The sequence below is a fragment of the Acipenser ruthenus genome, chromosome 7 (genome assembly GCF_902713425.1).
Source record: "Acipenser ruthenus chromosome 7, fAciRut3.2 maternal haplotype, whole genome shotgun sequence".
Taxonomy (NCBI): domain Eukaryota; kingdom Metazoa; phylum Chordata; class Actinopteri; order Acipenseriformes; family Acipenseridae; genus Acipenser; species Acipenser ruthenus.
Genome location: NC_081195.1, coordinates 64,409,639 through 64,433,895, shown reverse-complemented (window position 1 = coordinate 64,433,895; position 24,257 = coordinate 64,409,639). Strand labels below are relative to the sequence as shown.

The following is a 24,257-nucleotide window of genomic DNA, read 5'->3' as shown; positions in this document are numbered from 1 at the left end:
GACTGCTCCGTCTGCTCCTTACTCGAGACGCAGCTTGCATTAAACATGCTTGTATAGTGAAGGAGAGAAGGCCTCCAGGGGTATAGCTTGCGGTGATCGTTCGCTTCGGGCACAAGGATCAACTTTTTTGGATCGGAGTTATTCATGTTTCTGGTGTTTAGAGAGTCTGTTCATAGTGTAGTTCAGTAGGGGATACGTGTCTAACCCCCCCCCCCTGTGGTTTTACTGTTTGTTTGTTTGTTTGTTTGTTTGTTTTAAAAGTATTTTACAAACGCCTGCTTGTTACAGTATAAATGTTGCAGTGTTATTACTGTTTTAAAGGACTTGAAAGAAGTGAAGTAGCAACCTTATGATAAAAAGTATATCAAAATATATACACCAATAAGAACAAATAAACATTTAGAGTTTATATGTCTCAGTAACACACTTAATTAAACTTAATTAAAATTAGACGTTACCAATACAAAAGAGGAGGGGGGGGGGATTATCAAGAGATAATTAAAGTAAAACAATAGGTAAAAAACTTTATATTTCAAAGTATTTGTTCAGTTCTTCTGCAGGAAGCTCCCAAAATATATACATGAAAAAAATATTAGTCCATTAGTGTTAGAATTATAATTGTATGTATATGTTTAATAATTTGCCAATATCTTATCTGTGGAACATTAGCATGTAGACAACAAAATATAACACAATCATCCTTTGTTTTGTGTTCTGCATGTTTTTACTGAAATGCAAATTCAGTCACCTTTTTCTTTGTTATTGATATTTTTCTTAGTCTTTCTTTGCCATTATGGAAGGGTATTGTTTAAAATTATGTTTCATTTCATTGCATTTCATTTGCTGTGTAAAATACACTGTCCTCCAACAGTGGAACAGTGTCATATATAGCAAACTTTGATTTTAAAATCTATATTTAAATAACTCACAAGTTATTTGTGAATAACCCAATGTATAAAAGAGCGTGCTTACTTGATCCTGAGCTCATCAGAATTTTTTTTTTTTATTTGAAATAAATGATTTAAAATGTATAATCTCAGTGCCATTGTGCCAGCTGTTGTCTCCTATAGCTAAAGAGCAAATCTCAGTAAATCATCTTCAGTTAATCCGCACAGAGCACCGTGCACTTTTCAAATGTTAAGGGCATAGTAGCATGTCAGCTGGATACAGAGCATTAATTATGTGTAACATGAAATATTGAGGTTATGGGGTGAGGTTTGGTTGCATGGAAAGCTCTAAGTGTTCTTGCTGATTATACCAGTGAACATCCTTTTTTTACATTTTTATTATTTGTATTCCTTAGTTGAAAGATGTACTTAGACTTCATTTTTCTTTCAGGGGAGGGGTTGTCCAGTCGAACCGTGGAAATAATCTTGGCTGTGGCTTTATGCGTGCTTTCAGTAATCCTTCTGGGGGCTGCAATATATGCTTTTGCAAGGTAAGATGATACCCGGGGTTGTGTCATTAAACATGTAACATAAGCCTTGGCTATACAGCAACATGAAATACTTATGTGCGATATAATGCTGATACATACAATACATGTTGTTACTTGATACTATCAATTTCTATAGCCAAATATTGTTATGTGAAGCACATACATTTTGCCGTTCACTATATTAGCTGTGTTAGTTAAGGCAATTCCAGATTTCCAAAATTCACATCCCTTTTTATGGTGCATAACACTTGCTTTATGTTGTTGTTTTTATATTAGATTCAGCCTGTTTTCTTAATTTTTATGTCTCTGAAAAGTGCTCAGGATAAAAATAAAACTGTCTGTAGAAAGGTTACTTGATGTCATGTTGATACTCTCATATGATACCTAAGGGTTTTCTGTACCAGGACTGACATATTCATTATATAGTAAAAGCATGGTGAAGCATACTCTAGGCAAGCATTAGAAAGTCCAGTATGATAAAGCATGGTCAAATTAAATGATAAGTGATGGTAAATGCATGGTGAACTGCAAAATTACCAGATTTACTATGGGAAACTTTTATATGTATTTCATTTTTCTCCCATACAGAATCAGGCAAAAGCAGAAAGAAGGAGGAACCTATTCTCCACGGGATGCTGAAACCATTGACACCAAATTCAAGCTCGACCAGCTGATAACAGTAGCAGACCTGGAACTGAAGGAAGAGAAATTAACACGGTGAGTAGATTTTCCTGTCGGTAAAACAGTAGTCCACAGGTTCCCGGCCTGACCCCCTTATGACCTTTACTTGTTTGTCAGTGTTGTGTAACACGGTGTATTTATCCAAGTCAGCGAGCTCATCTTTCAAAGGTGACCCTCGTCTTCCAGGCACTTAACAGCGGCATACAGAAAAGCACTTCATCTCTGGCTGAACAGTCTGTGGGAAAAACAAGACAAAGCATTTAAAAACAGTGTAAAATATCTAGGGTGAAAGTGAGCGACCACCTTGTTAATTACGTTGTACTAATGGACTCCATTCACAAAGCATTAGTTATTTGTTTTCATCTATAAAAAACAGTTAGATACGGCGTAGACTGTTATTTGCTTGTTCAACAACAGTCTAGAACAGTTTCACAAATATGAACCTTAATGTTATCCATAAAAATATTCTTTAAATAACTCTTAAAGCATTGTGAATAGTTAAAGCATTGTGAATAGGCCGTAACGAAACTAATCATGTTTCAAATCTTTTTATTTTTTTATTAGCTGTATACTTCCACTGTTTTAAATGCATTTCCGAACCCACTGCAGGAATTCCTTTCCCATGTACTGTATGACTCACTAGGCATACTCTTTTCCTGACCCTATTCCTAGTGACCAGGGAAAGGACCTGAGGTTATGGTTTCACAGTGCAGTCAATAGTATTGTGTGCCATTTTAAAGAGCCCGGCTTACCTAATTAATTATTAGAAATATGTCCATATTGACTTACCCATATTCACTTAAAGACTTGACACAGATATGATTTGTAAGTTAGGAAAGATTGATTCCATACCTTAGTTCAGTTTGGCTGTGGCCATACCACCTTGGCTTCTGGTCCCATTGCAGTTGAAAATCAAGGCTGGGCCTGGTATGTTCTGTGATTGGATGATCCTCCAAGGGAACACATTTGCTGCAGAAAGTGGTGTTGATTAACCAGTAGGAGGCGCTGTCCCCTCTGTGCTGTAGCTTAATCAATAAGTCAGCATGCTATTAGGGGGTGGAGTGCTGTTGGACATGTTTGCCCTTCAGATGATGAACCAGGGTCCTGTCTCCTCTGTGGATATGAAAGATCTCCAATCAAAGCCTATTGACTAACTAAATAACCCATATACTGTATTGGCAAAGACCTAGCTGGAAAAGTGCTAAAAAAAACTAGTAGTCTCCTGATCATCATTGTGTGATGCTGCTAAGTCTACCGAGCATACTTTATGCATGAGGCGTGTTGTAAATCTGCTAAAGATAGTTTTCAAGTAGAATCATGTAGGCTCTTCTAATGCAGAACAATAAGAAATGGGTCTTAGGCATCCTTTCACTTCACTTGCACATCATAATTTGCCAATAACACCATCTTTAATTTAAAGGCAAGTTTTTAAAAAATTCTGATCACTTTCGCCCCCACTACCTGACATTATATGTAATTTCGATGTCAGTCAAATGTACAGTATAAACAATTTTTTAAAATCGGATTTCTCTTTTCTGTGAAAAGGTTTTGGATGCAGGTGAATTAATTGCCACTCTTTACTTTGTCTATCACAGCTTTTCACTGAGGTTTATTGGCCTTAGTTGCTTGATAATTACTGCACAATTGTGTATTCTATTGTTAATATTTAGTATTGAAAACTCCAATCCAAATGGCTAATTATACCCTGATACCACAGTGCCTTCAAAACTGACCTCTTTTGGGAGACATGACCTTTAACTGGCAAATGTGGTCTGTTGTTTATTTGGGGTTAAGGGACCCAGAATACCTAGTGCTAAGATTTCAGCGCCCTGCTGCTATAAACTATGGCTGGTACGGAGATAAAAAAAAAATCCATTGATGTTGCAGTTTGTTTTTTCCTGGCTGTTTTCATGTTGGTGTGCTTCATGGAAAAATGACAATGCCTGTACAAGCCTGAACAGGTCTGGGGAACCAGTAGGTTGCCATTATTTGTCGCCAAAGTGTGAGGGACCAATGTTGTGAAGCATCTGCCACTTGCTGTGCACTGTGTGTGCTTCAACCTGTGTGGCATCATGCGTATCCACCTGTGCTCCTGCTGTGTTTGGAGAGTGTCTGGTGTTAATAATAGAGGTGGTCAGTCTGCCGACAGCCACCATTGCTAGCACATGTTTGTTATCATTAAACAGCATGAGACCCACACACACACACACTGGGACAATGAAAAAAAATGCTTTAACATGTTAACAGATCTTAACCCCTTCACTGCCTGTTTTGGTATTTTGTTTTCTGCTGCAGAGGTCCTTGCAAAACTTGTGTATCATCTTGTCCTGTAGGCTGAGTAATTACAAAGTGCTTCGGACAAAACTATTGATAACATCTGTGACTCAGGAGCTGTAGGATCATTTTACCTTTCCCAGTATTCTGCTTGTGGAGTAACGTCTTAGATTTGAGAAATCAGCCCTTGAAATTATTCAGGACTTTTTTTTGGTTATTCAGTAAATATTGTACAATAAAAATATACATACAATATTGGGGTTTCACCATAAGATGATGCAATTTTCCCTCTAAATAAGGTAGCATTTGCTTGCATACTAACCTGTTGCTGGATCTTTTCTTTCCAGATATTCATCATTTTTCTTTAGACGGAAGGAAATATTTGTCATCCAGTAAGTGGCTGATGCAGTCCTTTCAGCTGATTGCCATGTAGTTGTGTGCTGGTTTAGTGGATTGACAGGATTTGCTTACAGACCTACTGTGTTACTCATACCATCCTGGTTTAATTCCCTCTGGCTTGTGTTTTGTTAAGTGCAAAGGGATTTTTACTATATAACATTTTTTTCATGTGTCTCATTTTAACTTTATGTAAAAAAGGAGCATCACAAACTTTGAATACTGACTATGGCAAAACACAAGACTTACTCAAAGTTTTTTTTATTATTTTTTATTATGTATTGCATTTATATAGCGCTTTTTATACTAAAGTATTGCAAAGCACTGTACAGTACATAGCAGAAAAAAAGAACAAACCACAATACATTTGTATAGCATGTCACACATACAACTGTCACAATCAGACCATTTAAATAACAGATTTAAATAACAGTATACACATAATACAAAAGCAGCCATTTTAAAGTTACATTAGAACTCACTAAGATAAGAAAGCCATTTTATAAAAGTGCATTTTTTGTCCTGACTTGAAAACTATAACGGTCCCAGCTTCCCTGACAAACAAAGGCAGAGCATTCCATAATTTAGGAGCTCTACAAGAAAAAGCCCTACCTCCCCTATTGCTTTTGTTGAACCTTGGAATAACCAACAGCCCCGCATCCTGTGATCTCAGAGTGCGGTTTGGAAGATACCCATATACAGTGGGTTTATATGTTTTATGTACTACTGTACATGATGGAGGCTTTTTTGTGCCACCCAAACTTATTTTATAATAAATTAATATTACTGTTATTTTTCATTATTAGCTCAAAACATTATACTCTACAAATTTCTAAAGCAGGAATAAATAAGCAGTAGACAATACTTAGTGTTGATAAGTAAATTATTATTAATTTGAATTCCTCTTAAAATAACTTAATTTGCAGTAGATTTAAATTACATTTTGTGATACCAAGAATCAAGTTATATTATATTATTACTATTAAGCATAAAGCATAGATCAATGTGAAAGATATATATATATGTTAAAGGAGGCAATTATGAGATTAGGGTACAAACAAATTTTGAGGCATGCTGACAACTGCATTGCATGCACATGACATGCAAATGACAGTTTAATGACTATCACTGCATATTAAATATAACATTAATAATGCCTGGAAAATGTTGGTTTTCTCTTGACAGTAGTTTCCCATTCTATTCAGGAATTCCTGTAACGGTTAGTTTATCTCCTTTTCTTTTGGGAGAGGATCAAACCAAGTTTCCCAACAGGCTGACTAGATTTTTCCAGGGCTACAGAGAGGAAGACAAGCTTCTTTAGCTACTTACATTTCTGTTTAGTGCTGGGTCTAATGGAAGGCTGTGATACACGATCCTCATATTACATTATCCACAGACACCCTATATTACATAGCAGTGTCTATCAAAGGTGATAAATCTTTATATAACTGACCTATTACAGAATTTCAAAAGCAGCTTTGTAAGGCAAGGCTGGTAAGGTCTCAATGCGAAGCAAAGATTTATTTAGCTGATGAGCAAAAAAAATAATAATTAAGCTAATTTATTCAGAGTAATTGAATTTGCTTGCATTCTGCAGAAGCACCTGCATGTTTCCTGTGGCTTTGCAGTGCATTGCTAAGTTCTGTACTTACAAGTTGGATAAAGACAAATCAAGCTAAAAAAAAGAATGCATTCCTTACTGTTTGTGTTTGCACAATGTGTTGTGCATGTTGTATAGTAAAGTAATAATCCCAGTTAGATAGTATGTTATGGCATGCAGCTTATATATAGGGTTATTATAATGTCACTTGACCACTTTTGCAAAATGTCCCTATCAGCTATGGAGTCTGACAGGTCATAGTGGAATATTGAATGAGATGCTTAGTATAACCAGTATTCAGCTCGGGAAGGGCCCCAACAACACAGTCATTCTGCAAATAGCACATTCTCACAATGATACATACAATCTCTATTACTGGTGTCTTTCAATTCGGTAAGGAATGCTTCTTCCAGAGCAGCAAGTGTCCAAGTGATTTTGTAATTTCCCCTGTATGAGTTATGCCACTTACAAGGCATCTGTAACTAATTGAACTATTATATATATATATATATATATATATATATATATATATATATATATATATATATATATACACTGTATATATATAAAATAAGTCAATAAAGAAGTAAATTAGTTACAGATGCCTTGTAAGTATATATAAAAAGAAACGTAAGTACAGCACTACATTTTCATATTAACATTTTTAGATTTACTTTTTGTTTGTTTTTATATATAAAAAAAAATATACATTTGGTTTCAATACTGCTAAATAAAATATTTCCCTAGATACTAGTTTCACATTTCTGCAGTGTTATTTTCTTTCATGTTTTTTTTGTGAAATCTCTATTACAGGCTTCTGAGTTATAGAAAGTCACTCAAGTAAGTAGGTTGAAGAATTCTTTGTGTGGTTTTGTTTTGTTCTGTTTTGTTGTTTTCACTTGAAAGTGTGACAGTCTCTGTGGTCAGTTTCCTAAGAGCAGCAGCCAGACTGAGAATAAATCATAACAGTGCGACCAATGGCACGGTAACTGGAGAACAGCTTTCTGCCTCTGGGGTGAAACCGGCACGGCTGTGTTTTAGCTTGGGAAGTAATACAGGGATGCTTAAACTCCTTGGGGTGCAGGAAGCATGTCATAATTAAACAGTGAAGTCACTCCTAGATTTTTCTTGTTCCACTTTCCTCGTTAAACAATGGAAAACTTCCCAATAGACAAAGGCATGACCATCCTGCCTTCCAGTATGTGTCATTGCTGTGTGCCTTGGCAGTCAAGGTTAAGAAACGTAGCATTTTGACTGGCCTTTTAAAGAGTATCTCCCTTGTAATTGTTTTATTTTCAAATAAGCATTTTATCCCTGTTGAGATTATTCTGTTGTTTCCAAAGATTAAAATCTTAGGTGCGATCGCCAGTGTTTACTTATTGAATGATCTTTTGTGATGTCTGGAAATAAAATTTTATTGAAAGATTAAAAGAAAAAAAAAAAAAAAAATCTCTGCTGATCTAAGGCGGCATTCCCAGAGTTTTTAAGACAAGATATATATATATATATATATATATATATATTTAACATACCGTGTTTAATCAATACGAATTCAAAGAATGTCAGCTAAACAGATACTGTATGTATTTAAGGAAATGTAGCGTGTGGAGTTGAATGAATTGGTAAATAGTTCATGCAATGTTTTCTTTATTTTCTTTTAGACCTGTAAACAAGAAATCTTTTCTACAGCACGTTGAAGATCTCTGTTCTAACGACAACGTAAAGTTTCAGGAGGAATTCTCGGTATGTAACCAGCAGTTGTCACAACACAATGGTCACTCCACATGTCACATGTCATGTCCTCTTTGTCCATGTGAGACCACCGAGAACGCTGGCATTGATCATCAGTACCTAATTACCAGGCTGAGTGTTTGTATAGTAAAGTTACACTGATTTTTTGGCTCTTCACTTCATACTTCATGCTGCAACCTGATCGGAATAATTCACAGGGGTGACAGTAAAAGGTGATCCATAGACCTCCCTAAGGTAACAGAGAACCCTATTCGGATTTCACAACACATTGTGCAAAGATTAAGACACAGTTTTAACTTTGGCTGTAATATACTTTTTTTTGTTTTGTTTTACCTTTTCCCTGTTACAAACTGCTGACCTACCTTAACTGAATAACATGCTATACAAAGCCACCTTAATCAAAGCCCCAGCAAATTACAGTTTTGCTCCCTAATGATATACAGTACAAAATGATTAGCATTGAAAGCCAAAACTATCTGGATTTGCTTTTACAGTACCTTTGTTCCATGTTTGCTGTAACCTTTTTACTGGTTTTAATTCCTGTTTCACGTTCTGAGCAAGAATGGATTTTAAAGTAATAAGTGTACTAAAATGCAAACTATAGGGAAATAATGTATTATTTCTTTAAAGGTGCTTTAACATTAATTCCAAGAGAGCTAAAATAAATGAGTAGTGCTCAGGTTTGCCTTTTCCCTTTTCACTCCCTTATTGAAATCACTTTATAATGTATTAAGTTGGGCAGTATTTATAGGAGTTTTTAATAGGTTTAATGTTCAAAAGCCTATCTGTGATTGATATGATTATGGAGTTGGAAGGATATATAGTCATAGAAGAATATAAACTCTTTTACGCTTGCTTGGTTGTAGTGAGAATGAGTGTATATTTAATGTGTATAATGTATCAAAAGACTTGCAAATGAATCTTTAAGGCTGGTGCAGTGTGCTTTACCAACTGCAGCTTTATGGCTATCGTATTATTGATACCCCTCAACTAACTGCGTGGGTGTTGTTTTAAACATTACAAAGCTGTCATAACTAATTACACATGATAGTCTATAGTCCATTATACCCATGGAAATACCCAATTCATCAATCTCCAGTTAGTTTATTTTGGACCCCAGAATTTCAATTTTGAACTACCCATTGTTTTTTCTTCAGTATAGAGGAGTCCTTTGTAGTGTATACAAAAAAAACAGAATCATATGTAACAGTATCTAAGGGGGCAACAGCTAAAGTAACAGCAGATGAATGGTATTGCCAAGCATTTTAAGATGTGTTGGAGCACGGAAAGATTCGGGTGGATGTGTCCCAACTGTTGAAGTAAAAGACAAAGCCAGGAGATCCTAGGCTCAGACTGACTCACTACCTGACCTTGAGACAAGTCAGTTCACCATATGGTGATTCAAGTTCTCCCACCTGGATAGAAACAGGTCCCTCAAAGACTTCATCACATTTGGGATGTCTTTGTGTGTTTATACAATTTTAAAGGAAAAACACTGCTCATTGGTGTATTTATAAAAATGGATGTAATAGTAGAACCCTGGCATAACCTTATAGCTCTGTAGACACACCAGTTACAATCCTGAGCTCAGTGAGAGAATGTCAGGTGAGTAGGCGTCGGTTCTTAAGAGGCCCAGGATTGAATGAGCATGGAAACTGGATTACCCTCTCACCTTTAGTGCAAGAGAGGGTGGTCCCTTCGGGTCTAGGGTCATGTGCACGGTCAGGGGGGTTAGTTAGGTGGGATTGACTCTGCAGCTGCCTGCGTCATACCTGGTCGGTGGATAAATACAGGACACCGGTTAATCATGCCATCAATCCATCACCTTTTCTATAAGCATAAAATCCATCAGTAGAAAATTAGGGAGCAGAAAAAAAAAGAAAATGTAGATCTTCTTTTTCAGTACAAGGGTCAAGTTCCAATGCCATGTCTGCAAACCCAGCTGAAAACACAAGTGATAATGCACAGACTTAATTTAAAGTCATCCTCTGACTATTTCTGCTCACCACTGCAGTTTTAGAAAGACACTACAGTATATTGGATTGGAGATGAATGGTGGGGATACACATTGGCTCTTCTCACTACTGGTAAACACTCGCTTACTTGCATCTGTTTCAGGAACTTCCAAAACTGCTTCAGGACCTTGCAACATCAGATGCCGACCTCCCTTGGAACCGATCCAAGAATCGTTTCACTAATATCAAGCCGTGTATGTATAGCTGTGCATGAGCTAAAAAAAGAAAGCTTAAAGATTCTCTTCTTTTTCTTCTGTACCAATTAATGTGCTGGGAAATATTAACAATATCATTAGCCACAGTATGAATAAATGTACTACTAAGCAACTTGCATGTACAACTAAGCATGTAATTTCATGTACTTTTAAAAGTTCATTCATACACAATCTAAACATCATAAAGCTGCTTTGAACTTCAGTGACATGCATGTGCAAGAAACAACAAACCAAATGGTTTTTTTCCCCCCTTTTTTAGCTTTGAAATTTAAACCAAGAAATTGACCTCTTTAACATTCTTTTCACAAGTTTGTTTCACCCCTTTTTCCCCAGTGTAAAATCTGTCTGTTTCTGTGTTAAAGTTCCCTTCGAGCTTGGTTCAGCGTTTTCCGTGATACTTGCAAAGTGTGCTGCTGGGGATCAATGGAAGATCAGAGTGATTGCGAGGGAGAGTTTTGAGCCAATCCTTAAGATCTTATCCGAGGAGGGAGAACCCTGTCCCTCTAGACACCAGTGCTTCATTTCTCAGTTAATAAGGAAAGAAATGCCTTTATTTTTTTAGGCATTAGTTGTGATAGGAGACCAGGGGTGCATGGCATTCCTTTGGTAATGTAACTGCATTATGTGATATTAACTTTTTGGAACAGCTGCTTCTGTTAATCCACAGGTCCTTGTTTCAGAAACATGTCCTACTGTAGGTTGGAGGAACCAATGGCTCTCATGTTAATTGACCTACATTCAAGTTACTAACTATAATACTGTACATAAACAATTACATCTTTCTTCTTTCTTGCATCTTAAGCCTACCCAAGGACACATTCCTTGTCACTAGGATTAAACTGCAGTGCTGTTTCACATTTATGCTTTAATAAATAGAATACAGAATATAGGAAAAATACGATACTGCATGTACAGTATATTGAATGTGTTTTTAATGTCATTGCCAGGTGGGGTAGTTCAAGAAGTGCATAGTTTTGAAAATATCAGCTTTTAAATAGCAGTTGTAAACATTAATTCAGGAGTTTGCAATTGTCATTTAAAATTGAGGGAATACAAATCCACACTTGTTCTTTTCAAAATATCAACTAAAAAAAAAACCTCCTAACAGTTAATCGTTTTTATCAGTTTGTATATTCTGTATATGCAAATAACATGTAAGGATAGCGGTTAACATACAGTATCCTGCATATTAAAATGCATGACTAGCATTATGTATTTTATTTACTATTTCCGGTATTCAATATAACATATCTATTTCCAGTATTCAATATAACATATATATATTGCAGATAACAACAACAGAGTAAAGCTGATCTCTGAAGCCGGTGTGCCTGGATCAGATTACATCAATGCCAGTTATGTGTCAGTAAGTACACAACTCTTTCTGATTACCAAGAGAGGTAAACAGATTTATTTTCTGTGTTGTCTGTATGCAATTCCCTCTACATTGAGAATAAGGATCTGCTAGAGAAAATAACTGCTTATTGGTTCGATTTTAAGCTCTAAAATTATTATTATTATTATTATTACTTATTTCTTAGCAAATTACAGCATTGTATTTATCAACGTAATATCAAATATGCTTGCAGTTTGACAGCACCCTTTAACATTAAAGAACCATCAAATAGATGTGTCAGTTACACCTAGATAATAAAAAAGACGCAGTCATCATATTGTCAAACCAGTTTAAACAAATGATGTTGTTTCAAACACAACATGAATGATACACAAAAACTGATACAGGTTCCAGAAATACAGTGAATTATGACTATGAGTTGCATAGTTCTTTGTTAATGAGTGTTTGCCTTCAAACAAACCCAGCATGCCTCCCAGCCCAAAATAAACTGGGTTGGATTTACATACAAAAGTTGTTGCTTTGACAATATTAACAGGTTTATAGTTGTGCCTGGTAAAAAGACATGACTATCTTTAATAACTCAGCTACTAAGCTGTTAAAAGTTGTTCTGGGCAGATGTACTATATTTGAGAAAACAATGCGGTAGAATTATTTAGATTGTGGCGGTTCATTGAGAATTAAAACCTGCCTGAACAGCAGTCTCATCCTCTGAGTACAATGAGCAATGATTCCTGCCACACATACACAGCATCTCCTAATGACTTGCATACTGTAATGCAGTACAGTAAATATATACCCATCTGTAACTAAAATGTAGTAAAAGGCCAGCTACCCAAGGCCAAGGCAGAGACCACAGTTGGTGTCCTCAAACCGACCTTCAGTTAGACAAGCCTTGTGGACTTCGAAACTGCCCAAGACTAGCTCACATTTCAAAAATAAAATCCACTGTTTTCCAACATTTTCCCTCACAACAAACTGATATTTGCAGTTGGTCACTGGTATAAAGCGTACGTGGCGGGTGAAAATGTCTTGTTAAACCTGTGACTTCAAAGTAAAGTTACTTGCCTTGAAGGGTGTGACGATTATAGATTGGAATGTTCCACCACAGCCATCTTGTGACATCGGTGTGGGTTTTTCCATTTCAGTTATGTCATCTCCACAACCATCACTCTGGGTATTGTCATGTGTATTTATAACTTAATGTAACTGAATCTGTAGTCATTATAGAGGAAAGGGTGATCAAAGTGTTCAAAATATCATTTAAGTAATGCACAAGGCAGTTAATTAAAGAGCTATTCATTACTACAAATGAATCACCAGCTGGTATTTAATACAGTAAATATTATTAACAAATGTACGTGGGATTAGTTACATGTTGCATACTTTCTGTGTAATTGTTATGAGATATTACTAAACATTTTCCAGATATTTTGGATGTTGGATGTTGTCCAAGCAAACAGAAAGTAACAAAACATTTCTTATGAAAGGTCCTTTTTAAGGGGCCTTTAATTACATAAAGAAATCTGATTGTGTCAATTTACTTGCACCACTGCCAATCAGGAATGCATTTTATACTGTATGCTGGTCACTTGTCTCTATCATAGGGCTATCTTTGTCCAAACGAGTTTATTGCCACTCAAGGTCCGTTGCCAGGCACCGTGGCTGATTTTTGGAGGATGATCTGGGAGACAAGAACCAGAACGATAGCCATGCTGACGCAATGTTTCGAGAAAGACAGGGTAAGTTATAAACAATTAATGAAATAACATAAGACATGCATGGTGTCTTGTTTTGTGAAGTCTTCATTGCTTCGTATTTCAGATCAGATGTCATCAGTATTGGCCTGAAGACAACAAGCCAGTGACTGTATTTGGAGATATTGTGATCACGAAACTAACTGAAGATGTTCATCCAGACTGGACCATCCGGGACCTGAAAGTTGAAAGGGTAAAAAAAACTACATCCTGGTAATCAAGTGTGTTGAATGAACACTATATGAAGGGGGGCATGACAAAGTTCACAAGTACACAACTTCACAAACTAGCACAGTGATTACCTATTGTAAGACTATAGCCCGATTCGCATGGGACTAAAAATCACCATATAAACAGGTGGTTTTGGAATTTTTACTGACAACGGTAAAATTTAGTTCCATGCAAACCATCCATTTCTTTTTATCCCAGATAGAAAGGTGCTCGATTTTCTAACATGAAATCGGGACCTTCTGTAAAACTTTTTACTTCTGTGCGAATCGACCATGTCAGTGTTATGTTAGAATTGATAGAAGCATTTCCGTGGTGTTCTCCTCAAAGCAACACCAGCCTTTGCAATAAACCATAATATAATTTTAAAATTGGTACGATCTGTACTGAGATTCTACAGTTCAGTAAAACACAACGATCAGGCATAACCAAATTGGCGATTGGGCGAAAATACAAAACATAATTGCACACTCTTTTGAACAGTGCATTTGAAGGTATGTATGGAAATACATATCACTCAAAGGACGAAATATTCTAGCCTTTGGAAAAGAAGGTACAGTGAAATTAGTTATTTACACCTGGTTCACTGTTTACAAATCATGCACAAAAGCGCCTTCTTTGGCCACAACATTGCATTTCATTTTCAATTTACCGACTTTTCTTGATGAAAGCTAATCCACGATTTTTAGTCCTGTGCAAATCATACTTATGGTTAACTGTGGAATGTCAACTCATGGTGCAGTGTATAACAGTTTACAGTATGAGACATTTTAGAATTTTGTAACTGCGATTTTGTTTAAATTTAGTATGTTGAACACATATTTGTTTTACAAGGTGTCAGCTTATCGTCCCATTGTTCCTGCCATAGTAGTGCATGCTCTCTCATTGTTTTTCCAGCATGGTGACTGCATGGTGGTACGCCATTTCAGTTTCACTTCTTGGCCAGAACACGGAGTTCCTGAATCGAGCACAGCACTCATTCATTTTGTAAAACTAATCCGTGTAAACAGAGCACATGACAACACAACCATTGCAGTGCATTGCAGGTGAGCTGTCCTCATTTACTAGTTAAAGTTATACCAGCCTTATATAACAGAAGGTTTTCCCCATAATAACCAAACTGAGAGGCAACATGTCATTCCCAGTGAGGTCCTGCTGTAGCCTACTCCTACTGCAAGGAATTAGACTTACTTAGTACTTCAGTTGGCCACTTTCTGAATTGAGATACTCAACTAATCCTGGCTATATTACAAAAACACATTTTTAATTATTGATTTCTATCAGAAAAACTGTTTTAATTTTGGTTCAAATGTTGTATCACATATAGATTTCATCATCAACTGATTTGTACATAAGTCAGGATTTTGCAAAAACATAAGACCACATTTACTCCAGTGTAAGTTTAGCAGGTTTAAACAGGGATTTGTTTCAGGCGTCTGATAAGGTCAGCAGGGCAATTTTGGGGGTTTAGAGTGGGTAGTGTTGTATCACAAAAAGGTTGCATAGGGAAGGGGGAGACAATTTAAATAAAAAGTGTCCAAGCTAGTGGTTTACTGGGGGCAATATGAAGTACATATCTAATCACAAGAGTCCTATATGTTTGTAACTTTCTCTTCAGAGTATATTGAAGCTTATTGCTGTATCTAAAGGAATTCTTGTTTTCATTCCTTCTCTTTTCTGCAGTGCCGGAGTCGGAAGGACGGGGGTGTTTATTGGTTTAGATCACCTTGTACAGCATGTGAGCGACCATGACTTTGTGGACATCTATGGCCTAGTTGCTGAACTGCGCAGTGAGCGAATGTGCATGGTTCAGAACTTGGTAAGAAAACTGCAAACAGTGAGCTTAGTTTACAGTTTATCAGGGGCCCCAAACATGATATGTTCAGACATCTAAGGCTTTAGGCCTGGTCCTGACACTCCTCATGTAAAGATGGGACCTCTGGTCACTATACAACATAAATATGCCTCTCCCCTTAAACATGAGTTAATTATCTGTTCTCAAATCTCACTTTCAAACACATGCTGGTCTTTTTAATGGTATTTTTAATTTTAAAAAAAAAAAGTTTTTTTCTGTGAAATGTATAATCTACCCATCTACCTGCAAAATACATGATCTTTTTACATTACCATTTAAGATATAATCAGACATGTTTACAAGGCCTTGTATGCTGTAAATTAAGAGTATGCAACTTAATTAGCCAAAAATCCATCTTGTTTGTTTTTATGTCAGTACTGTGTTTTATCCTGTCTAGTTATTTTTTAATATGGGTACCCTGCATTTTTAAATTAAGCCATATAACACCACGGGGTATGTGTCGTTGAAGCCGTATTGTGATTATACAATGGCTATGAGATATCACTAAGGCTATGACATCCCACAGTCCATTGAAATGAATAGGAGGAGCATTCTTGCCATTGTATGATATGTTTTACTACTATGACGAATGTGACAGTGTTATATTCCCATGCAGGCACAGTACATGTTTCTTCACCAGTGCGCTCTGGATCTGTTGTCAAGTAAGGGAAACAGCCAGTCTATTTGGTTTGTAAATTATTCAGCACTTGAAAAGATGGACTCTTTGGAAGCCATGGAAGGTGAGTAAAATGTTTCCTAAAATAAACATGGTAAAATAATTCAGTAGCAGTAGGATTTAGGGACAGGGAATTTAGAGAATTGAATTGAATTTAGACAGTGTGTTGTTTCTTAGAATAGCTATGCTGTCTTATTGGATTGCCAGTGGAATATGAAACCTTCCATGTTCAGGTCACTGGATCCATACGCAGCACAGGCTGATGTGAAACATTTCTTAAGTGCAATGGTGGTAGAGGGAACTTCACTAAATAAGGATCTCAGCCCCATTTCTCCCGATGAGATTTATTTGCCGCCATACGTTTTTTTATTGCGTAAATAGAGGATGTTAGTTTCAAAGAACTTCAAAATCACTCATATGAACATGAGGCCTCATCACGAATGTGCTACCAAACTTTTGGTTTGTGCTTATATGTTGCACTGCAATCAAAATGGAGATCCATGCAGTTCAGTCCCTCCAAGGCACATTGGTGATTTTGCAAGTGTGTACAGTAGTTGTCCACAGCATGCCAGATCTGCTTCATGGATAACTACAGTCTACACTTATGGGCATTTATTACAGCCTCACTATAGATCTGGGAAAAGTGCTTGATTTTACAATGCATTGTGTGACCATTGCATGAATAAAAATGTGGGCCCATTGACTCTGAATTTTAAGATTAAGTTGCTGCTTGTGCAACCTGATTAAATATCTAAATATTAATTAATTGATTGTTTTGTTTGTTTAAGGTGACGTGGAGCTTGAATGGGAGGAAACTACAATGTAATTTCTATTTACAAGGAAGGTTGGCTTTGTTTTGGGTTATTTAGGTTTTAAAAACCAGCAACAAAAAAAAGTATGGACACAGGGGCCAAATCTCTGCGAACAGACCTCCCCCTACCCTTCATTCTGTCATCACTGTGCCTTCAGTCTCTTCCCTCAGATCACACAAGACAATACAAGATTATCACATCTTTTTTGCACGAAAAAATATTGTATTTTAAAATTGCATATATTCTTGTACTGCTAATTTAAAATGTCTTTGTATTTCTTACTTCTAATTATTGTATTTCTTGGTAAGATAATGTGAGCCAAACAGGTTTTTGAGGCAGGTTTTTATTGGATTTTTGTTTGTTTGTTTGTTTGTTTGTTTGTTTGTTTGTTTGTTTGTTTGTTTGTGTGTCTGTGTAAATTCCAGGGTGAAGAATATCATGTATTTCTGTTTGGATGTAATGTAAAGGCAATAGTTCTTTTGGCCTCTATGGTGTTGACATTTTTTGTGGATTACTTCCAGTGCTGTCACAATAAACCATATTTAAGTGTACTTTTTTGTACTCTGGATCCACAGCTTTATGTGTCTTAGCAGAACATCCCATGATCTTGAACAGCTGAACTGTCACCCCCAGACACTGCAGGGATTTATCTGCTACTGCAGGGCACACAGTAGCTCTTCAGGGGCACATATGGGCTATTAAAATTGGCTTCTCATTGTCAGCTTTAACCTAACTTCATGGACCATCTGAGAGCTTACTCTACAAGCTGAAAGTTCCTGAACTTTCCTGCATGCTCTGTTGTACTTTGAAATAGGGGGGCTATGTTTAAACTTATCACTCGTTTTAAATAAACCACTACATCTCAGTGATGCAATACAAACAAATAAATAACTTACAACAAAGAGATTAAATAGAAATTACCAGATTTACAAAAATAAAAGAAACAGTCATACACTAAGAGACAAATGCATGTTTGATTGTTAGTACCTTGGTACACAAACAGTCCTATTTTAATTATCTAAACCATGGCAGTATTTAGATCTGTCTCTGCTCTGCCTCTAATTGAATAGGCTCGTCGTGACATTTTTAGCATAGAAAATGATCTTTGGAAAGCTCCGTGGTAGTACCCATAAGTCTGTCTGAGTTCAAACTACAATCTATTCAGATATAATAACAGCATGATAATCTTCATTGTGGGGAACTAATTGATGTTATATTGCAAATCAACCGCCACGATTTAGTTATAAAACAGTCATATCTAGACGGTATATGTTTAATATAATAGGAAAGCATGGAAAGACCTTTTTAAGAACTTTCATTCTCCTTTAACAATACATTTTCTTTGGGAGGTGGTTTGGTTTGGTGGAATTAGAGCAAATCAAATCCTGGGTTCAATTGTTGCTCAGTGCTGACTCTGTGGTTGACTCTTACAAAAGAGAAAGATGAATCAGTACATTTTTCACCACACACAGTGATGTGAAGTCCATACAAAACTTTGTATTATGACCAGATAAACTGTTTTAGTTATGCCGCACCAGTAGTCTACATGTGTTTGTTGTGTCAATGGGGCATGACAATGTTTCATAATATATATCACTAGAGATAATAAAAGTAAAAATGTGCTTTGCTTTAATATACAATTGCTTTATAAAAACAAAGATGGACATAAAGGGATATCTTGACATCAGATATCTTAGAAAAACAAATCCAATATCCAGAGTGTTTACATTTCTACAAATTCCTATCAGTGTATCTTTAAATATAATTACATTCAAGAGAAGATATATTTAAATGCTTATGCAGAGTATCTTATCACAGATACACATTTTTCACTGTCTGACATTGAAGTTCATGCAGTATGTTCAGCCCTTTTCCAATCTCAAGGTCAAAAGCATTGATGGTAATGTACAGTGAATGCTGATAGCAACCTTTACAAGAAGGAAAGTGGCACATTGAAAGTTTTCAAGCATCTATGCTCTGCATTATATGTACAGTACCACACGTGTCTACCTAAAGTAGTTTAGACTTGTATTTAAAATTAAAATTGCATTTGTTTAAATTATAACTGGAGCACTTGGTGAACTTTAACATGATGTCAACAGGTTTGTAACTGCTTGTTTTCTTTGTGTGTCTTCAGAGTCGATTCCCAAGTTACTTTGTTCTAAAACCAGCTACAACCCTCCTACACAGTGTGAGAGTGTTTATAACATGCCTTGGTGGTTGGAGTCCATTAGAAGCCATACTGAGCGCTGTAAACATAATGAGTGACTTTAAACTGTTGGAGAAAAAGGAACCAAAAACCTTTCATTTACACTTCCCTCAGATATGGGACACTGAGCTAACTTTGAATCAAATTTCTACAAAATCTTACAAATTCTATAAAACATTACACTAAAAAAATTCGCTGCACACTACTTACATCTGGTAGTGTATTGTATTGATGTCTACCGATACTGAAAACATTCGGCATAAAGGTATGATACAGTAGTAAAACACACAGCTGTGCAAGAATAAAGCTGTTCTTTCTATCTATCAGCATTTTTCACCATCCAGTTGGTGTTGTTAGTTAATTATTATCAAGCTATACTTTCATGATACAAACACATATTGTTTGTCTTCACAGGCCAGTGCATGTGTATTTTAGCTCCATATCCACACTAAGCCAACTGCAGTTTAACGCGAGGTCCTTATGAAAATGGACACAGTGTTTAGCTGAACTGGTTTTATATGGAAAATGCATCAAATCCTCTGAAATCGCTTCAGCAGCTGACGCAGCAGAATAGGTCCATTGAAGACATAAAGAAGAGGCCAGTGTCATAGATAGGCAGTTGTCAATCCCAGGAGAATTTGTAATGTATAAATGAGCACTCAAAATTATAAACGGTTCCAACAGAGGACTATACAGAGAGGGGTTGAGAATGTAAGGGCAGAGGTAGGGCACAAGTGGAACAGGTATCAGTTTATACACACATTGATGATATGTTTGGTTGTGGAGACCAAGCTGTACCTTTTTTAGCACACAGTATTATTAATGTTATTGACAGCTGTGACTAAGAAAATACCACCAATGTGTCTTGGTTTTATTTTCTTTTATTGGCAGTGTTTTGAAGCTGCAACAGTGAATTTTACATAATGTGTTCAATATGAAACCAGATAGTTCGAAATCAAACCATTACAGAGTTCCCTTAATTATGGTATGCAACCTCCTATAAGCTCTTTAAAAGTGAACTCTAGGGAGGCTGCATGGAGAGGCTTCTGCCTTGCCTCCCAGTAACAGTGTTTTCTACTGAATTGTCTGTACCGTGATTGGGCAGGTTTCTCAAACCCATTGCTTTGTCAGTTAAAGGATCAAGTTATTGTGCAGAGGTGTCCATTTGTCACTGCAGGCCCTGACGTAGGCATTAGGGCATCTGCCATTTAAACCTCTATGCCATAACTACCCACAACACAGAAACTGGAGAGCTGAAATGAAATCCTCTTTACCATCCCTGGCTGCTCTGCAGTGTTTGCTTTGCAAGGTGGTACAGAGGGAGGGGTAACTTGTAACATGAACCGTGCAGAACAAAACGAAATGCTATTAAGAGTAAACAGGAGACATAGTATTAAGACAAAATGCAAAGCTCATTTCAGTTTTTAACCCATCAGGTTTTTAAACATGGCAATAAAGGCTCTGAGAATGCGTGCAATGCATGGGAGGGCTATGTTAAGACCTGTGTGTGCGCTTTGATATATTACTCATCACCATACTTAAATACATGTGATCTTTGCACTTATTGATTTACACATCCGTTTCCAAGTCCTAGCACATCCAGCTCAAATGTTTGACAGCCTTGTAAACATGTTTTTTTTTTCTTTTGCTACACTTTGTATTTTGTTTTTCCATTAGGGTGATATTGATATTCTGCCTCATTAAAGTTTATGTTTGAACAAAAACGTATTTAGAATTTAAACATAATTTTGACACAAAAAGACTAAACATATTTTGATTGATAAATTGAATTATTCCTTCATTAATGACATTACTGGATGTATGGTAGTTTTACTATATTTTTACTGTAACAGCAGCGAAAATACACTATTATTATTATTATTATTATTATTATTATTATTATTATTATTATTATTATTATTATTCCATCTGCGTGATCAAGACAGCAAGATAGTGACCTGTTCAAAAATCATAAAGAAGATAGACAAATAGATAAATGACAAATAATGCTATAACACCACATTTTGCACTATTAATAAGAATCAGGAATGACTTTAAAAGCGACAGGAAAGGAACACGTCGTATAAAATTGTACATTGTATAAAAAGTGAAAGTAAACTGCAAATCTGGTTCTGCAATAGAGAAGTGTTTCAAACACGTGTAATCCAATTAAGCAGTGTATTATGTTGTCATGTGCGCAATTCACAGCGTGCCGTTATGCACACCAGTCTAAGCAATAGAGGATATTTAATTGCCTCCAGTTACATTTTTTTTCAACAGTGCAGTAGGAATCCATTTGTCCGAAATAAATATTGTTGGCACCTGTTATCAGTTTGAAGTTACGTTTCACCTTTCATAGAGAGGTGTTAACGTGTAGTTTTGAAACAAATGGTTCTCCACTAGTTGTCGTACCCCTGCAGACGCATTAAGCTCAGATTTAGAGTTTGATGCGCTGCGACAGCTAAAAGTTGGATAGAGTTTCAGCTGCTACTATATATATAAACCGAGTGACTTGTGTCATTGCGCTATTTAAATGACATCGCCGGGGTTCCTCTGCTGGTTTGGATCACTCATGTCAAACACATACCTAGTACAGGCCGCAAGAGCACCATGATGGATCTTTTTGAGACCAACGCTTATTTTTTCAATGACCTTCGCTATCTGGATGGGGATACTGGACCTTTGCAGCACTTGGAAATGGCAGAGGTGTCTCCCTTGTACCAAGGGAGTGATGGCACCTTGTCACCAGGGCAGGAGCAGGTACCATCCGAGACTGGTGACAGCAGCGGGGAAGAGCACGTCTTAGCACCCCCGGGGCTCCAACCTCACTATGTGGGGCAATGTCTGATTTGGGCTTGCAAGACCTGTAAAAGAAAATCAGCCCCAACTGACAGGAGAAAAGCAGCAACTCTTCGAGAAAGAAGGAGGCTTAAAAAGATTAATGAAGCTTTTGAGGCTTTAAAGAGAAAAACGGTGCCAAATCCAAGCCAGAGGTTGCCAAAAGTGGAGATTCTACGAAGCGCTATAAATTACATTGAGAAACTTCAGGACCTTTTACGTACATTGGATCAACAAGAAAAGTTGCAGGGAAATGTGGACCCATTTAACTTCAATCTGAAAGATCAGCACGTAAGAAAGATAAACAGCGTGTTGACTATTCCTATTACATATTAATATTTTGTTAATGGATAATGTTATGTGACAAGTGAGATTGAGCGACAAAAAAAGCGTAACTTTCAATGTTTCTTAAGTACATTATTTGATGATTATTTCAGATTAACGTGATAAACCATTTGTGGAATTGTGAAGAACTGAGTCCCAGCACACGACCTTTAACTAGCATGCAAATTTAACTTCAGCTGTTGTTGCAACAGACACATTGTATACCTTTCTGTTTGTAGGTACCCGGTGCAGAGTTCTGTGGAAGAAGCACCTGTCATTCTAACTGGCAGAATCTCTCCGATCATTCCAGTTTAGCCGGCAGTAACCAAAGAGAAGGTGAGTACTAGTGCACAATAGTGCAGCAGCACAAAGTACGTATCACCTTGATAAGTTAAAACACTTGTGCGTTTTCTAAAAAGAAGGCTTCAAATAACAGAGGTTAATTTTAGCGCTATTAATGTCCCATAGTTATGTCTTGCTATTCAGTAATATATAGATACTTTTGTTTTATAACAAATAACTCAAACAGGGGGTCCTACAGTATATACCGTATCAAATTTCTTAAACACATCTAATCGTTAAATATAAGCATGTCTCTAAATCAGTTATGTGAGTTAGCGGGGGGGGGGGGGGGGGGGGGGGGGGGGGGGTGCTATATTTGAACAAAGAGCTCAGAAATGCAGCAGTAATAGTTTTAGAATAACACTTTCTTCTTACTGATTTTAATTTTAGGATCTGGTGTTGAGCCTTCAGCTTCCAGCAGTCTGCGTTGCCTTTCTTCCATAGTGGACAGTATTTCAAGCGAAGAGCCAAAAATGAGCTACAGTGAAGAAGCCGCTGAGAAATGAACTCTTATGGGATCAACTTTTGATCGGGGACATAAAACGCATTTTACATTTCCAGGGCCCATTTGAATTGATTCCCTCTGACATTGTCGTTAGTGGCAAGCGTTGCTTCCACTTGGCAGCCGTCTGTACTGCTCGCTTACTTGCGTGTTGAAGTTAACAGTTCATTCCTTGAATGATTCAGAAGCAAAAACCCAAGTGGCTTTTTTTAACAAGTCATGCAAGAAGTCGGTGTGTTTGTGTTGTAAATATCAATCATTTCTTAACATTTTGTAAGAACTAAAAAAACGCTTTAAATATTTTGTATTTAAGTAATGTAAGTAAATAAAACATATTTATACTATAGTGTGTTCATATTGAATATATATATATATATATATATATATATATATATATATATATATATATATAGTCCTGTAAAAAGTGGGTCCTATTCACAAAGCTTGAGTAAGAGTTTTGTTAAATGAATTTGATAAACTAATTTAATGTGTTTTGTTGTAGGCAGGACATTGATGCGCAGACAAGGTCAACTCTGTGCCTTTATTGTTATTTAAAACCTTTTAAATCTCAAAATCACATTAAAAAAAACGTTCAATCTTCTGATTCCCTTTAGTTTGGCCTTTTTAATGTTATAGCAGCTTAGAAAGTCCGGTGGCCAATTGTCATGTGTTAATGCCTTACGATGCAACTTCCTGAGTGGTGGATGAAAGTTATAAAGCTTCTAATAATATCCCAACTTAGTTAAAACGTTTCTATGAATACAGCCAATTCATTTTTAGTTTTTATTTATTTTTTTTAACATGAGAGCTTTAACTTTTCAGTTAGGCTACTCGTGTTCTACAGTTTTAAAGTAAACATTCATTATATCCAGTTAAGCTGGTCGGCAACATTCCCAGTTGTGCTGATTGAGCCTGTGACTGAGAAGGTGGCACGACTGTCTATAAATAACATCAGAAGCCTTTTCTTTTTCGATTCCTTTATTCCTCGC

General features: G+C 36.5%; 2 protein-coding genes across 4 annotated transcripts in view; both read left to right on the top strand.

The window, feature by feature from the left end:
• LOC117415933 (phosphatidylinositol phosphatase PTPRQ-like) overlaps positions 1–17,604 on the top strand; it is a 76,574-nt gene extending 58,970 nt beyond the window's left edge. The window contains exons 47-59 of one of the 3 annotated variants that reach the window (XM_059027592.1): positions 1,339–1,438; positions 2,027–2,155; positions 4,741–4,785; positions 7,203–7,229; positions 8,051–8,132; positions 10,260–10,350; positions 11,661–11,737; positions 13,333–13,467; positions 13,550–13,675; positions 14,608–14,756; positions 15,394–15,529; positions 16,182–16,305; positions 17,030–17,604. In XM_059027592.1, coding sequence (XP_058883575.1) covers positions 1,339–1,438; positions 2,027–2,155; positions 4,741–4,785; positions 7,203–7,229; positions 8,051–8,132; positions 10,260–10,350; positions 11,661–11,737; positions 13,333–13,467; positions 13,550–13,675; positions 14,608–14,756; positions 15,394–15,529; positions 16,182–16,305; positions 17,030–17,067 — 1,259 coding nt within the window. In that variant the 3' untranslated portion in view covers positions 17,068–17,604. Of the gene's footprint in view, positions 1–1,338; positions 1,439–2,026; positions 2,156–4,740; positions 4,786–7,202; positions 7,230–8,050; positions 8,133–10,259; positions 10,351–10,733; positions 11,738–13,332; positions 13,468–13,549; positions 13,676–14,607; positions 14,757–15,393; positions 15,530–16,181; positions 16,306–17,029 lie in introns of those variants that run through there. The other 2 variants (XM_059027593.1, XR_009329205.1) reach the window with 2 other exon arrangements.
• Positions 17,605–21,795: 4,191 nt separating this feature from the next.
• LOC131737555 (myogenic factor 6-like) lies at positions 21,796–23,626 on the top strand. The gene is made up of 3 exons (XM_059027591.1): positions 21,796–22,391; positions 22,664–22,760; positions 23,157–23,626. The coding sequence occupies exons 1-3, from the start codon at positions 21,873–21,875 to the stop codon at positions 23,270–23,272; spliced, it is 732 nt and encodes a 243-aa protein (XP_058883574.1). The 5' UTR covers positions 21,796–21,872; the 3' UTR covers positions 23,273–23,626.
• The last annotated feature ends 631 nt before the right edge of the window (positions 23,627–24,257 follow it).

Coding starts and splice junctions, on each gene's coding strand:
- LOC131737555 (XM_059027591.1), top strand. CDS start 21,873: ATGATGGATCTTTTTGAGACCAACGCTTATTTTTTCAATGACCTTCGC. Junction 22,392..22,663: donor TCAATCTGAAAGATCAGCAC/GTAAGAAAGATA, acceptor TTCTGTTTGTAG/GTACCCGGTGCAGAGTTCTG. Junction 22,761..23,156: donor CGGCAGTAACCAAAGAGAAG/GTGAGTACTAGT, acceptor TTTTAATTTTAG/GATCTGGTGTTGAGCCTTCA.